This window comes from Lepidothrix coronata, unplaced genomic scaffold, assembly GCF_001604755.1.
Source record: "Lepidothrix coronata isolate B3197 unplaced genomic scaffold, Lepidothrix_coronata-1.0 Scaffold147, whole genome shotgun sequence".
Classification (NCBI taxonomy): Eukaryota; Metazoa; Chordata; class Aves; order Passeriformes; family Pipridae; genus Lepidothrix; species Lepidothrix coronata.
The window spans coordinates 1,893,996-1,909,665 of record NW_016690327.1 but is presented as its reverse complement, the minus strand read 5'-3'; the positions used below and the strand labels follow the sequence as shown (position 1 = coordinate 1,909,665).

Sequence of the window (15,670 nt, the reverse complement as noted above, 5' to 3'; positions counted from 1 at the left end):
TCGAGGAAATACCCCAGACACCTAAGAATCATCTGCTATTCATTTCTTGGTGCATGGGACTTGCAATTCTTGTAGACACCTTTATATTGTTTCTGAATTTTCTACAACATTTTCAAATTAATAATATCAGAGAGATGTTTGCATTTAAAAATGTTTATTAGTTATTGCTTTGAAGGTCATTAGCACATTACCAACAGGCAAGTCCCAGACACGTTCACTGCTCAAAGAGCTGACTGCTGAGATGGCACTGAAAGAGGGAGCAGTAATTAATGAAGCTCTTGAATTTCAACTCTTCAAGAGAGAAAGAAAAGAACACAGTAATGCTGCCTTCAGTTACTGGTAAGTGAAAACTCAAGATCGTTGTAGGAAGACAATTCTTTGTCACTAATTGCAAGCTTCTTGCTCTGACAGCTTTTCTGAGCCTGCCTCGAGGACAACAAAACAATTAGTTCTTTGCTGCAATGATGCTTTCAAGTTGTGTCTGAAAAACAAATGAGACAGTGAGGCAAATTAGATTCAACCTAAGAAATAAACCTGCAGTGCTGAGGGACTAAACTGTTGGATGTTCACATTGAGGAACTGAGGGATCCTGCACTGCTGCCAGGAGAGCCAGGCCAGGTTTGTTCCCCAGCCATTCCATTCCTTACTACATGTTTTATAAATTAGCTTGTCGTTCCTGGCATGCCCAGTTGTTGCATTCTGAGGAGAACAGAGCTGGCCTTGGCTCTGTGCACTGAGACACTCAGCTTAGAATGTAAAGCATCAAGGGGGAAATTAAATAAAAGCTTTTGAAACAGTGGTCTGAATTCTCTGATTTCAGGCTGGACTATGTGAGCTAAATTAAATATTTGGCTCTCTAGCATTTGGAACACAAACTGACTCTGGGAGTAAAGGAGCTGGGAACAGCAAGTTTTGTGATTACTGAGACAACTTGACGCCCAGTTAGTGGATTGATGGGAGCTGCCCCCTAAACAACCCACAGCAGTGGCACACACAGCTGCTGGAGTACAGGCACCTCAAGGAAAAAGCCATGGATTCAGGGGCAACGCACGTTTGATCTAACAGTTACTCCATTTTGTGCCCTAAAACATTCCAAGACAGCCTGAAAATGTGGGTTGGCAAGTAGGTCCTGCAGGAGAAGTGAAGGTAAGGAAAGCAGCTTGCTCTGAGGGAAATGTTTTCACCTGTAGCCAACATTTGCTGTTGTGCAGGGTGACATTTTTCCTTACTCGAAAGATGTGGGATTTTTCCTTTCAAAAACAGAATATGGAGCAGAAGTTCTTCTCACCAAAGCCACATGCACAAATAATTACCCAGTCCCTGCTGCAGGAGTATGCAGTTTTCTTGGGTAATATTTAATGTTCAATGGTGTGTTGTGTTCCCAGAGGGGCAGCTTTAGTGGCTTTAATGAGAATGTTACCATTAGTATTTGGAGTTGTGGTTTCTTACTGACCTTCAGCTGCTGGTTTGTCCGTTTGAGGAACAGAACCTCCTCGTTGTGTTTCTTCTCCTCTATCTCTCGCCGTTCTACTTCTTGTTGTTCAATAGCCTCACATTTGGCTTTCTCCTCACTCACTTGCTTTTCCAGCTCCCTCCTTTCCTCTTCCAGCTCTGCAATCTTGGGAAAGAGCACGGATCTCTCAAGTTTTGTGATGAATAGTCAATTTTCAGTTAAAAGTGGTGTGTGGTACAGTCTCTAAAGCATTTCAGATACAACAGAACCAGGCTTCAGGAGCGCAGCAGAGCCCGAGGACTGCGAGCCGAGCGTTTTGATGGTCTTTGCTGCCATCCCGCGGCAGCACCCCCGACTCACCCGTTTCTCCATGAGGGCCTTGCCCTGCTCTGCCTGCAGCGCCTTGCGCACGCCGAAGGCCACGCTGCTCTCGTACAGCGCCTGGTAGGCGGCCAGGGTGAGCTGCAGCTCGTCCCGCACCCGCAGCAGCAGCAGCCCCCGCTCCGCGCAGCTCACCGTCGTCTGCCGGATCAGCTCGTCTGCAAGGGAGGCACAGCACCTGCAGCGCGATCTCTGGGAGTGCTGCACACACACACAGGGCCCCTCTGACCGTTCTCTGCTCCACAGGAACAGGGATTTACCAGAGCAGCAGATAAAAGAGTGATGGTGCAGCCCCTCACGTAACAGCAGTGGTGCTGATCCCCTAAAGCTGCAACAGGGAACACCTAAGAAGGTGTAATGACTTTTTGCAGTTACAGGGGAGCCTCTAGGGGATCCTGCTCCAACCCATGGCCACCCCTTGCATTTGGAAGACCAGCGTCGTGTGCTGTCAGTGTGTGAGTTAGACAGGCTTCTGAGCTATTTTAAATGAACTGTTGGGTAAGTACAACTAAAAGGATTTTGAGCTGTTCTGCACGTGTCAGCACGTGTTGCCAGCCCTGTCCTTTGCGTGTCAGCGGTGGGAGGAGCACTGACCGAAGCACTGTGTGTAGAGCTCCCTGCGCACGGGGCACAGCCCGGTCTCCCGCGCCTGCCGCTGCTGCAGCTGCCGGTCCAGCTGCTCCTGCAGCTGCACGACGTCCCGGCGGGTGCTGGGCGCGGTGGACACCTCCTGTACCCAGAGCTTCTGCGCCTCCTCCCACTCCCTGCCAGAGAAGCAGAAGCGTTATCGGGCGCCCCGGGGCCCGCCGGGCGCTGCCGGCCCCGGCCCGGCCCCGCTCACCGCGGCGGCAGGATGGCGTTCAGGAGCTCCTGCGGGTGCTTCGGGGAGGGGCTGACGGCGCCGGGTGTCCGGGGCGGCGGCGAGGGGGTCGCCTTCGCCGAGCGGGCCTGCGGGGGCCGGAGAGGAGAGCGCGGTAGGAGCGGGCGGGGGAGCGCGGCGCCCTCGGCCCGCTCGCCCCCGGCAGAGCGCGGTGTTCCCCGGTGCCCCTGTCCCCGCTCACCCCCGCGGAGGCCCTGTCGCCCCGCCGGCTGATCAGCTGTGGCGGGCAGTAGCGCAGCAGCGACTCCGGCGGGGCCGCCATGGCGGCCAAGGGTGCTGTTGCCGTGGCGACCGCGACGCCGCGGCCCCGCGCAGGCGCAGCAGCGCTCAGGCGGGCGGAAGTGGCGTGAGGCCGGAAGTGGCCGCACTTCCGTCGGCACGGCCGCCATGGAGGCGGGGGGGGAGCGGCGGCGGGAGCGGCGGCGAAGGGACGCGGCCGTGAAGGCCGAGCGGCGCAGCCCCCGGCGCAGCCCGTCGCCGCCGAGCGAGGAGCGGCGGGGCAGCCGCGGCAGCAGGTAGGGAGGCCCGGCTGCTCGGGCCCCGCGCACGGCCCGGCCCCCGCCGCTCACCCCCCCTCCCGTTGTTTTCCAGGTCGCCCCGGCGGAGGAGCCGGTCCGGGCGGAGGAGCCGCTCGCCCCGCGGCAGGAGGAGCCGCAGCCGCAGCCCGTACCACGGCACCGTGAGGGTGAAGCAGGTAAAGGGTGCTGTCGGTGCGGCGTGGCCCCGGTGGCTGTTCCCGGAGACTCGACCGTGCCGGGCACGGGAGGCGCCTCCTCATTCGGCAGTTCGGTTCTGCGGCCCCTGCAGCCCGTCCCTGAGCGGAGGGAGGGTCTGGACGGGTCTGCCCACCCCAGGCCGTGCCAGCGGTGACCGGAGCACCCGTGCGAGCCCAGCCTGTGCCGCGGCACGGACGTCCCTGGCAGCTGCACTCTGAGCCCAGAGCTGGCGATACCGCCTGTTTCTTGTGCTTCAGTCGGTGCAAATTGTGGGAACGGGAGTCATTTGGGCAGGAGATCCGTTTGTCTGGCGCTGTGTCAGACCTGGACACGCCTGCCCCAGAGCGTGCTGTTCGTGTGTGGGGTTGGGGTTTCGCTCGAACCCAGAGCCTGTCCCTGTGCCCTGCAGGAGCGGGACGAGCACGGCCGCAGAGGCAACGAGGAGCGCAAGCCCAGGCACTCGTCAGAGCAGGAGCAGCGGCGGGACCGGAGCGGGGACCGGGACCGGCACAGGGACCACTCGGAGCGCAGGAAGAACCCGGGGGCTCGAGGCCACGAGCGGGACGCGCAGACCCTGCGGGAGCAGCAGGCGGAGAGGGAGCTCTACAACGAGAGGCGGCGGGAGCACCGGCAGGGCAGCGCCGAGCACAACCCCGAGCTGCGGCCGCCCGAGGGCAAACCCAAGGAGAAGGCGGCCGCCAACAAGGAGAAGCCGAGCTTCGAGCTGTCGGGGGCGCTGCTGGAGGACACCAACACGTTCCGGGGGGTGGTGATCAAGTACAGCGAGCCCCCCGAGGCACGCGTGCCCAAGACGCGCTGGCGCCTGTACCCCTTCAAGAACGACGAGTTCCTGCCCGTGATGTACATCCACCGGCAGAGCGCCTACCTGCTGGGCCGGCACCGCCGCATCGCCGACATCCCCATCGACCACCCCTCCTGCTCCAAGCAGCACGCTGTCTTCCAGTACCGGTGAGCCCCTGGGAGGGATGAAGCACAGGCCAAACCCCCTGCAGTGCACGGCTGTCGGTGTGTGTGAGGGCCAGGCTGTGGAAGGGTTTAGGGGAATTTGTTTTCCAAACTTGGGGACGCTCAACATACCAACACAAGTCTGCACTGGGCCTGAGAAAGAGACACACTCTCTGTTCTTCTCAGGGCTTTTGTCACCCCTGGCCCCCCCACTCCCCTGTGGGGCCTTCAGACATGTCTGCAAGAACTCATCTTCTCTCATACCCGGGAGTCAGCTCCTCTGGAATGCAGGAGGAGAAAACATTTAAAACTGTCTCTGGGAAAGATGCCTTTTTCTAGGCAGGAAAGCTTCCTTAAGCGAAAAACCCAAATCTCCTCATAGTAAAATTTCCAGAAGGATCTTCTACACTTACATTTTGTTAGAAATGGAATTTCTGTGTGACTGCCACGGGTTCTCCCAGCAGTGACCCAAAGATACCTTTAATTCCTCTTATTTAGCCACAAGTAGAAAAATGACACAGTGGGGTTAGACACAGGGTAGGGTGTGAACCCGGGTTGGAATCACACTTAGGTGTGATTGGCAGTGAAAGCATTTCAAGGAGAGGTTTGTTGCTTTGCTCTCTCGCTCTGACTCAGCAGGGGGGTGCTGCTGCTGCCAGCAGCGGTGCTCTCTTGGGGAACATTATCTCTCCCAATGCAAGAGTTGCTGTGTGAAATCACCAGAGGCTTAGGGGATGCTGCAGCCTCTCAGAACCTGCTCTGCCACACACAGTTTCTCGTTGCTCTCCTCGACCTGTTCTGCTCTCTGCAGAAACCCACTCGCTCGTGGAGCACGATTTCTTCTCACCTGCCTTTGGGGCATGTTCTCTGTGCCTCTCTTGTGACTCAGTGTTTGTGTTTTGCAGGCTGGTGGAGTACACCCGAGCTGATGGCACCGTGGGCCGCAGGGTGAGGCCCTACATCATCGACCTGGGCTCGGGGAACGGCACCTTCCTCAACAACCAGCGCATCGAGCCCCAGCGCTACTACGAACTGAAGGAGAAGGACGTGCTCAAGTTCGGGTTCAGCAGCAGGGAGTACGTCCTGCTCCATGAATCCTCAGATAAGTCTGAGGCCAATGCAAAGGACGATGATGAGGATGAGGAAAAGGAAGAGGAGTCTGACAGTTAACAGATGAGGAGGAAGTTGGAGAGGGGCAGAGGAGAGAAACTCTTTGCAGTTGAACGGGATGACCACGGAGCATCACAGCACTGATGCCTCTTGTTGCCTTAAAGTCCTTTTTCTGTTGCTGGTCTGTTCTCACAGTTTGTTTTGGGGGACTTTGCTGATTATTCATCTTTTATAGGTTTTGCATATCAGGAAATACAGCTTTACTTTTATTTTATTTTTCTCCCAACAAGCAGACAAGCACCTGGACATGAAAGCTCTGGTGCTGGAAACCCTGCACACACAGTGCCAGCAAACCATGTCAAACACAGATGACATCTGGAAAATTATTTTTATGACCTGTTTTGTTATAGCCCTTTGAAAATACTACAGACTGAAATGTTAGTTAGAGAGTCCCCGATGCACGTCCCGTTCAGTAGTTTGCCAAATTCTTCTGCGTGTTGGAAGTTCTGACAGGAGAATTTATCCAGGTCACTGCTGAAAGGGCAGAAATGTGGCAAAGCCCCTCCTGTATTTGTATGTTTTGGGTATTTAATTTGCCTCATGGTGACTGAGGGAGGGCATTTCACTGGATTTTTGCCTGGAAATCACAAGGGAACGTGAAATAGAATTTAAACGCTTCCTGGGATTTCAGGTGACTAGGCTGTGACGGGGGCTGAGGGCAGGGTCTGCCCACATGTTCCCACATTCGATGCTGACGCTGTCCTTGAATGTGGAGTGTCTGGGTCAAAAGCTGGAGCTGTTATTTCTGATCCCACCCTGCCACAGCGTTTGTTTGTCACACAGAAACTCCTTCGATGTGGTGACACATTTGAACCAGAGTTTGCACTATTTAAGTTCTCTTTTTATAAAAACTTACCTTAGTTCCTTGTTTAACTCAGTCTCCCCCTGTAAAGAAATCGCGTTTAGGAAGAGAAGCACCAATCCCACTCACTGGGGGTTGCATAGTCTTTGCTGTCTCCTCCCCGTCGCTTTATGTTAAATGTGTATTTCCCACACTTCGCGGGGTGTTTGTGGCCGCACCTGTTTGTTGTCCCTGCCGTGTACAGACTGTCCGTCGGCCGTTCTCGTTGTACACACGGCTGGAAACACTGACGGTGTAAATACGGGGCATTGCCGTGGGGTTTCGGACGGGGGTTTGAGCAGGAGGAGCTCCTTTATATCTACTCCAGGAGGTTTTTAAATAAAGGCTTTGTAAATCCCCCGCGTGTCCCCGTGTCGCGGTGTCCCCGTGCCGGTGCTGTCCCCGTGCCGGTGTCCCCGTGCCGGTGTCCCCGTGCCGGTGCTGTCCCCGTGCCGGTGTCCCCGTGCCGGTGTCCCCGTGCCGGCGGTGTCCCCGTGCCGGTGCTGTCCCCGTGCCGGTGTCCCCGTGCCGGCGGTGTCCCCGTGCCGGTGCTGTCCCCGTGCCGGTGTCCCCGTGCCGGCGGTGTCCCCGTGCCGGTGCTGTCCCCGTGCCGGTCTCCCCGTGCCGGTCTCCCCGTGCCGGTCTCCCCGTGCCGGTGCTGTCCCCGTGCCGGTGCTGTCCCCGTGCCGGTGCCGGGTGGGCTGGGCTGGCTCGGGGGTCCCGCCCCGCCGGTGCCGCCGCCGCCCCCGCGCGGCCGCTGCCGGTACCGCGCGCCCCGCCCCGCGCAGGCCGCGCCGCCATGGCCGCGCTGCACGCCAAGGCCGGCGGGCCCCCGCAGATCCCGGACACCCGCCGGGAGCTCGCCGAGCTGGTGAAGCGCAAGCAGGAGCTGGCGGTGAGCGCCGGGAGGGGCTCGGTGCGGTCCGGGGGCGGCCCGGGGCGGGGGGGGCGGCGGCGGCGCGGCCGGGCCTGCTCCATGCGCCGCGGTGTTCCCGGCAGGAGACGCTGGCAAACCTGGAGCGGCAGATCTACGCCTTCGAGGGCAGCTACCTGGAGGACACGCAGATGTACGGGAACATCATCCGCGGCTGGGATCGGTACCTCACCAACCAGAAGTGAGTGGCAGAGGCTCTGCCCGCCCGCCCGGCCCCCCCCGCCGGCCCGGCCCCGCCATCGCGCCTGTCTCTGTTTCAGGAACTCCAACAGCAAAAACGACCGGAGGAACCGCAAGTTCAAGGAGGCCGAGAGGCTCTTCAGCAAGTCCTCGGTCACCTCGGCAGCGGTGAGTGCCGGGATGGGCACCGGCAGGACGAGCAGATGCTCCTGACCCCATGATCGTCCCTGTCCCCATCCCCGCCCCCATCCTTATCCCCATTTATGTCCTAATCCCCATCTTCGTCCCCTTTCCTGTTTTAATCCCTGTTTCCTTCCCTGTCCCCATCTCTGTCCCCATCCCTGTCCCTTGGTGCCCCGGTCCTGCCATGCTCCCCTGCGCTGCTGCAGAGCCACTTTTCCACTGGAACTCTTGCACCTGCCCTGTCTCCCTGACCTGAGCACCTCCATCCCACCCCACAGCCTCTTCCAGAGCCCCTTTCCCGGATGTCCAGGGAGTGGGAGGGCAGTCAGAACCCCGGGCCCCTGTCTCTGGTGTCACTGCTGTCCCCTGGCTGTCCCTGCTCCACACCCTCTGTGCCTCTGGGCCATGGGCACTTCTGAGGGACATGTGTGTGTGAGCTGAGCTCTGTGCTCTGAGCATTGGGAAATGAATCTCTGCTTGCCTTGACATCCCTTTCGGTTTTCCAGGCTGTCAGTGCTTTAGCTGGAGTCCAGGACCAGCTCATTGAGAAGCGTAAGTCACTTTGTCATTTCTCTGGGAATTTGGGAAGAATTTCACTCTCCCCACCATTCAGCCCTGTTTCAGCTCTCCAGATCTGGGCTGGACTCGGGGCTCCTGTCCCAGGCCCTGTGGATGCTGCCCTTGGGCTGCTCCCAGCCACTCCAGTGGGTGCTGTGAGGAACAACTGGAGTTGAACTTCCTCAGTACCTTCCACGCTCAGCAGGGGTTTGTTGTGCAGAAAATGAATTGAAGTGGGTTTTTGCTTTTTGGAGGAAGAGCCTGGAAGAGTTGGAGCGCCTCATCACTGTAGGTGTGTCAGTCATGAGGGACGTGGAGAGGGGCCACTTACCTCCAGGATATTTAAAAACATTTCTGTGATCAGCACCAAATGGGATGTGGTTCCAGAGAGCCTCAGTGCTGAGGAGCAGCTTCCTCTGTCCTGCAGAGATGTTTCCCAGGTTGTGTGATTCACCTCCCAGTGCTGCAGGGCTCAGGTGTCTCTGCTGCTGTTCTGGGGTTGTCTGTCCCACTCAGGGCTGTGCCAGGGCAGCCGGGAGCTCACCTGGGTTTGTCCCGCTCTAGGGGAGCCAGGCAGTGGCACAGAGAGTGACACTTCTCCAGACTTCCACAACCAGGAGAATGAGCCCAGTCAGGAGGATGCTGAAGAGCTGGATGGCTCCGTGCAGGGGGTGAAGCCCCAGAAAGCTGCTTCCTCCACTTCCTCTGGGAGCCACCACAGCAGCCACAAAAAGCGGAAGAACAAAAACAGACACAGGTCAGTGGGATCAGCAGCCTCTTCGACACCTGAACAGGTGGCTGGGGCTGGATTGAATTTATTGTAACCTTTGGAATAACGGGCAGCTGGGGTCGGTTGTTGGGGAGGTTTTCCTGGTTTGTAGCTGTGCATCCCATGGCATTTGGCAGGACCCCGGGGCCCTTGTACTGAGCTGGGGAAAGTGCTGGGGAAGTTAAACCAGCAGCACAGGGTGCTCCCTCCAGCTGTGGCACAGCTGTGCTGGGCAGCTTCTCCAGCTCTGCTTTCTCTCCAGGAGGATAAAGCTGATTCCTTCCAGCAGGTCCTGACCTCCTGTTCTTGCTGCTTGGTTTCTGCAGATCCCAGTAAGACAGGAATGTCAGTGCTTTCTTTGGAGGAGGGGGGAAAGCAAATGGGAATGTTTTGGGGGTTGTGGGCACTCCCAGCATCTGGATTTCCACTCCAATGCCTTCCAGCTCTCATATCCCAGCCCAGTCTCCGTGCTGGCAAAGAGGAGTTGCTGTGTCACCTTCACCTCAGAGTGTTTGTTATTAAACTGACCCGAAATTCACTTGAAACACATTCCCAGAACTCTTTCTGGTTGGATTTATCTGTCCAGCTCTGCCCCTAAGGTGTGATGAGGGTGATGGGCTGGTGGCTCAGACCCTGCAGTGACAAGGCCTGTGAGTCAGGCCCTGAACAGGGAAAAACATGGAAATCCATGGAGAGGAGACACTGCAGAGCTGCACCTTCCTGGAAAGATTTCTGGAGCTGGGACCTAAGGATTAATAGAAGTAATGGAGCTTTTAAAACTCCAGAGTGCCCGTGCTTACTCTGAACTGTTGGCTCTGGGAAGAGACGGGCTTCCTCTTTAAGGGACTTGCCCATGCAGTTAGAGAGAGAAGTGGTTTAAAGTGGTAAAAGTTTACAAGGGGGGCTGGGGGCATTTGGGGTGGGGACATGAGGTAGGTACACTGCTTGAAAAATGCTTAACTCTTTTTTTCTCCTTCATTAGGTGTTGAGTCATTAGCGTGTCTTTAATTCTTAGGTTAGAATTTCCTTCCTACAGCAGCCTGAATTGGGCAAACACCCAAAAGGACTGGATGTCCCTTTGGTTCCTCACGAGCTGGGAATCCAAAGAAGTTCAAATCTCTTTTTTTGCCTGTAGATATTTGGAAGAAGTTCAGGAATAACACAAGAAACTACATCCGTGAACAAGTCCAGAGAAACAACCAGTAAAACTGAAGTACAGCTTAAGAAAATTGTCATTTCAAACAAATTATAAAATACTCTCCCAAGCACTTCCCTGGACAAACCATGGCCAGCAACATGGTGGGGTGCAGGGCAGGTGCTGTAAATGATGTAAATCCCTTTGCTCCATTCCATAAACCCGGATTTTAGCGACAGGAGCTGGGGGAAGCTGCCCCTCGACAGGTTGTGTGGCTCTGGGTTCCTTCCCGTTCCTCCCCTCTGCAGCTGTGGCTGCTGCTGTCAGGTCGAGCTGTTGGACAGAGGAGCCCTGCTCTGCTCAGCTGGGGCAGCTCCATGTCCCCAGGACTTGTCAGACACACCTGCAGTGCTGAGGGGCTCAGGGAGGCAGGAATGGACTGTTTGTAATGCTTAACGGGGCCAGATAGATAATTAAAACAAGACAATTAAATTTTTCTGTAATAAAAGCTCTGTTAAAATTGTGATTGCTGTTACTGACTATCCCCTAAATTTTGGCAGGCAAGACCAAACAATTTTAAAGTATATTTAGGTTAAAAAAACCCAGCAACAACCCCATCCCAGTGATCTGAGTGTGCAGCAAGAGCGTTAACAGGCCCCACTCCAGCCAGACCTATGGGTCTGTGTCCTGAGTGTCCTGGCATGAAAAAGAGAAAAATAAAACAAAATGTTGGCGTTTCTCTTTGTTCAGAAGCTCTTCCATTCACCAGCACACCTCTGGGTTCCACTCCCCCGTTCCTGGGGAGCCGGGAGGTGCTGGGAACAGGCCCCGGAGGGAGCACGGCCTCACTGGGGTTCCTTGTGGGGAACTGGGTCAGACTGGGCAGCACAGGGTGAACGGGACACAGCTTCAGCTACACACAGGGTGGAGGTTACAGAGCCTGTGCTGTCACCCTCTGCTCCCTCCAGCACCACAGGAAGGCCAGGATGGGTATTTTCTGTGTGCTCAGCTATTTCCATGGCTAACAAGTGTTTGAGGGAACGTGGACCTGTTTGGTCTTAGCAAAGCAGGGCTGAAAGGGGGTTCCACGGTCAAGCCTTCCCAGCCAGTGTCAGCTGTGGGCAGAGCTGAGTCTGAAGGCTGTGCTGTGGCACCTGTGGAAGGGGTGGGGCTGTCACCAAACTAATCAGCTCTGGCCAAATAACTCTGGTCCCTCGTTAGCTGGGGGGGTGGTGCTGGGGGGGGTGTGAGGAGGAACAGCCTGGTGTTGTTGGGCACCAAGTTCTGTTGCCTCTGCCTGAACCACCTTTGCCTTGCCCTGGCAGCCCAGCCCACCCCTGCTCCCTGACCCCCCTCTGGTTTTCCAAGCCCACGAGTTCCTCTCCCAGCCCTGAGCTCTGCACTCTCAGGGTCTGGCAGCTGCCCCTCTCAGCTCCTGAAATCCCCTCTGTAAACCAACCCCACCTCTGTGCTAACCTCTTGTTCCCAGAGATCTGGTGGGGAGGGGGACTCTGGATTGCCATTCCAGAGTGCTTTTTGTGCCCAGTCCTGGTTAAGATACCTGAAGAACTTGATGGCGTTTGAACACTGGCTTTATTATTTATTTTATTTTTTTAGCAATCTTGCTAGGGTGGCTAATCAACTAATTGATTTAATTCATTAGTATATTAATTTCTATTGCTTTCTTCCTTTCAAATGCTGCCCCTCAGCCCGTCTGGCATGTTTGATTATGACTTTGAGTAAGTTTGACTTGAATTAGTACTTGTGCTGTGTTGTTAGTGTGTAGACACCAATGTGCCTTTTGAGACCTCGCTAACCCCTAGTTTATCTGTTTAATTGTAGGTATGTATATTAGGTTAGGCTGGGAAGTTTTTTTTAAAAACAGAAAAGCGTGATGGAGGTAACATTTTATTTAATAACTTCAGCAAAAATTAAATTAACTTCACTCTTCTTTACCTTTCTGTTTCATATTTAAATAGATAAAACTTTTTAACTTTAAAACTTAGTTTAAAAACTGATTCTTCTGGCTTTGCTGCTTAAGGAGATTAGTATAGACTTCGATATTTCCTTCTGGAAAAATGTACTAAGCTCAATACCTTTGGCTCATATAATCCCTGTCACCCTAACTCCTCTCTCTATCCAAGTAAATAACCCTCACACTATGTCTGGATAATTACCTGTGGCATAGTTACTCCCCTGACAGATTAAATTAACATAGAGCATGCGTGGTCCCCCCCTTCACCTGCCTAACTGCCCTGTGATTGATTGTGCCCCTTGATTAACTCTGTCTGGGAGTGGATGGAATCTGCTTTTTTGGCAAATAATAACGGCTCCACTCTCCTGCTGCTCTCATGCCCAGTAATCCTGGGACAGTGCCCTGGCTCAGCCAGTTGGGAATGGATGGATTAACCGTAGTCTCTGTCGTAGCTGTGCCCTGTGCAGTAGCTCTGGTGTCGGGTCAGGTATTGACATGGACGTTTCTTTTGTCTCTCCAACCACAGGATTGATCTCAAGTTAAACAAAAAGCCAAGAGCCGTAAGTATCTGTGCTCTGTCCGTGTTTTCATTGCTCACTCTACACCCGAGGGGCTGCCTGACTCCTAAGCTTAAAAAACCCTCCCTGTGCTGTCATTTAAGTTCTTGTTTTCGTGGTTGAGGAGTGTCACAGTGTGAGATCAGCACTGTCCTGTGGCTGTAACAGCAGCTGAGCCCAGCTGGGCTGTTCTGAGACAGGGTCACAGGTAACTCCTGTGCACTTCTGGAAAAAGCTGATTTGCACCCTGTTACCTTGTCATTACCTGGAGCATCGAAAGCATCTGGTTTGAGTTGATGCTCGGGGTTGGAAGGCTCCATCCTTTTCAATGTTTTGCTACAAGAAAAAAAAATCTGGTTTGCCTGCAACTAATGGTGTGTGAGATGAGAGAGGACTGAGCTCCCCCAACTCCATGAGCAGAATCAGAGGTGGGAAGGTGTTAACGTGCCTGTGCTGTCCTTTCTCTGCAGGACTACTAGAGCCATGAGTGCTGATGCTCCTAGGATTTTGGTCTGTGACTCCCCAGTGAGAAGCCCTGAAGCAGGATGGCAGCTGCAGCTGGAGTGACTCACTCTGAGGGACTTGGATGGGGGGAGGAAATCCTGGACCATGTACTTTGCGTCATTTTTAAATCACCTGAGTTGCAGGAAGACTAAGGTGGTGTAGGTAGTAGTAGTAGTCCTGAATTCCTGACTGTTCTGTGCTTCCACCTTGGTCGGGAACTTGCTGAAATGGCTGATGCTGCTGCCCCCCTGCCACCTGCAGACCCACAGAGAGGCATTTCCTTTGCCACTGGAACTGGGGTAGAATTCAGTGTGTCCCATCCATGTTGTGAGACTTAGATTACTTTTGTTGCTGATATTTAGCTTTGTAGGTTTGGTTTGGTTTTTTGTTGGTTTTATTGTGGTTTTTTTAAAGCCAAAGTGTATAATTAAAAGTCGACTTTGAGTTTCTTTGTTTAATCCGTGTAGTGGAAGGTTCTTCATTTTGTGGAGCAGCTTGTTTGATTCTTACTCAAGCAGAGAAGGTGGTTTAACCCTTTTCTCTTTCATTTTAAACACCATCTCCCAAGATTCCACAGTGATTTAGGTGCAGGAAGGGCCAGAGCTCAGAGCCAACTTGCTCTTTGCTGTTGCTGACTTTGGGTGGATTCTCTTTTTAATACAAACTTCTGTCATTTGTACATAAACAATAAAAGTTCCATGTTTGTCTCTTCCCATGGTTCGTTCAGTCCAAACTTTGACTCCTGGTGCTTTTTACTGTCCACCTGCTTTATGAGGACTTTGCTGGAATTCTTCCCCGTTGGCACTGGAGCAGTTCCTTGTCCCGTGGCCCCCGGGAGGTTCCCTTGGTGCTTTCTCTCCTCGGGTGGCTGTGACTGAGGAGTGGCTGTGGCTGCAGGGAGTGCCAGGCTCCAATCCCCAGCTGTGCAAGGCAGGACTGGGATGTCCCTGGGTTCTGCTGCTGCTGGCAGATTGCCCGTGGATCAGGGATGAGCTGGTGGGATTGTCCCTGGAGCAGTGCAGAGGGGTGAGGGCCAGGTGCTGCTCACAGCCCCCGGGTCAGGACCTCAGTGCTGCTGTGGAACTGAGCTTTGCTTCGCTCAGGGTGGGGAGTTGCTGTTGGAAGTGGTGCTGCTGTGCATTTGTGTAACCCCTGCTGATGGGGAGAGCCTTGGGAAAGGGGCCTTGGGACAGGGGTGTCACTGAGCCCTCAGAGTGTGTGTGGCCCTTGAAACAGCCAAGGGTTCATCCGTTCTGCTGCACCTCTGATCCCCTGGGGTCGTTCTCAGCTCCCTCCAGGCACCCCAGTCCATGCAGGGCAGGACCTGAGTGAAGGTGGAGGCACAGGAGCAGAGTTCTCCCTCGAGCTGGGTCTGGTCCAGGATCAAGACAATTCTGTGTTTGTTCCTGGATGGAGCTGGTTTATCCCTCAGGGAGCCATGTCTCTGCTCAGGGACTGGTTTATCCCACAGGGAGTGTGTCTGGTCAGGGGCTGGTTTATCCCACAGGGACCTGCTGTCTGTGCTTGGGGCTGGTGGCTGCTTCTCCACAGCGGGGAGTGGGGGGGGTTGGGGTGGAGCAGCTTAAAGGCCAAGCTGCAAAGCTGGCCTACTTCTGTGTGTTTTAAATTACAGAGGTTAAATACAGGGGGGTGGAAGATCTAGGAAACAGGCCTTGCTGCTCTACAGTTTTGGAAAAGAGAACTCTCAGCTGATGTTTTTGATTCCCTGCCCTCGGTACAAAAGCAGGGATGGCTGAAGTCTCTGCTGCACCTCTGACCCTGAGGAAAGCTGACAGGCTTTTTTGGGCAGAACATTTTTGAGCAGCAGCAAAGGGCTGGTGTAGCTGGGAGCCCTGTGTGCGGGCGGGCTGTGTGACAGGGTCAGACAGCTCCACGTTCCCTGTGACACGTGGGGGTGCTGCAGGGACAAGGGGGAAACGCAGCCAGTCCTGCCTCCGGCAGTGTTTGTCACCGAAGGAGGGGACAGCCTGTTCTGCCGAGGCCCCTGTCTGATGGCAGCAGCCTGGGGGGAGCACATTGATTAGAAAGCAAAATGGCAAATGCTTGGTTCAGTTAAAGGCACAGCTGTTCCCTGCCAGGTCCTGCCACTCAGCAGCCGCCCGCTGACTCTGACACTTGTGCCTAAAACCTCCATTTGATTTCTGAAGATTTCTGTTTTCCTTCCTAAAGAGCCTTAGCGACTAAAGACCCCCGGGATGGCCAGTGCCTGGGCACAGCATTCAGAGCTGCACAGGCTTTACCCAAATGCTCACGAAAGCCAAAAGTAGAGGTTAGAAATAAATTCCAAGTCCTTTGCTTGTGAAAGATGGATCCTGAGCACAGAAAACAAGGATTGCAGAGCTGCCACTGTCCTTATGGCCCCCAAAGGTGGAGCAGGGAAACGCTAATCCCTGCGCAGCCTCGTCACCAAGAGGATTAGGCAGGAGTTCATCTGGACCGAGGGTTGT

General features: G+C 54.7%; 3 protein-coding genes across 8 annotated transcripts; 2 read left to right on the top strand and 1 right to left on the bottom strand.

The window, feature by feature from the left end:
• Nucleotides 1–137: 137 nt before the first annotated feature.
• On the bottom strand, nucleotides 138–3,007 carry DNALI1 (dynein axonemal light intermediate chain 1). Its single transcript, XM_017828418.1, has 6 exons — nucleotides 2,896–3,007; nucleotides 2,676–2,782; nucleotides 2,429–2,598; nucleotides 1,814–1,992; nucleotides 1,454–1,618; nucleotides 138–481 (listed from the first exon to the last, which is right to left on the bottom strand). The coding sequence occupies exons 1-6, from the start codon at nucleotides 2,974–2,976 to the stop codon at nucleotides 446–448; spliced, it is 738 nt and encodes a 245-aa protein (XP_017683907.1). The 5' UTR covers nucleotides 2,977–3,007; the 3' UTR covers nucleotides 138–445.
• A 94-nt stretch (nucleotides 3,008–3,101) lies between these two features.
• On the top strand, nucleotides 3,102–6,718 carry SNIP1 (Smad nuclear interacting protein 1). The gene is made up of 4 exons (XM_017828256.1): nucleotides 3,102–3,229; nucleotides 3,300–3,408; nucleotides 3,840–4,399; nucleotides 5,302–6,718. Exons 1-4 carry the CDS (start codon nucleotides 3,102–3,104, stop codon nucleotides 5,564–5,566), a joined length of 1,062 nt encoding a protein of 353 aa, XP_017683745.1. The 3' UTR covers nucleotides 5,567–6,718.
• Nucleotides 6,719–7,181: 463 nt separating this feature from the next.
• MEAF6 (MYST/Esa1 associated factor 6) lies at nucleotides 7,182–13,935 on the top strand. Of its 6 annotated transcripts, XR_001876929.1 has the most exons (9): nucleotides 7,189–7,302; nucleotides 7,407–7,522; nucleotides 7,602–7,689; nucleotides 8,211–8,256; nucleotides 8,827–9,019; nucleotides 11,876–11,905; nucleotides 12,009–12,066; nucleotides 12,668–12,701; nucleotides 13,169–13,915. XR_001876929.1 is itself a non-coding variant. In XM_017828349.1 (8 exons), exons 1-8 carry the CDS (start codon nucleotides 7,207–7,209, stop codon nucleotides 13,175–13,177), a joined length of 612 nt encoding a protein of 203 aa, XP_017683838.1. In that variant the 5' UTR covers nucleotides 7,182–7,206; the 3' UTR covers nucleotides 13,178–13,935. The 6 variants fall into 6 exon arrangements, 4 of the variants coding, with proteins under 4 accessions (XP_017683838.1, XP_017683839.1, XP_017683840.1 ...); XM_017828349.1 differs by lacking the exon at nucleotides 12,009–12,066 and having other exon boundaries at nucleotides 7,182–7,302; nucleotides 13,169–13,935; XR_001876930.1 differs by lacking the exon at nucleotides 11,876–11,905.
• Nucleotides 13,936–15,670: the final 1,735 nt, after the last annotated feature.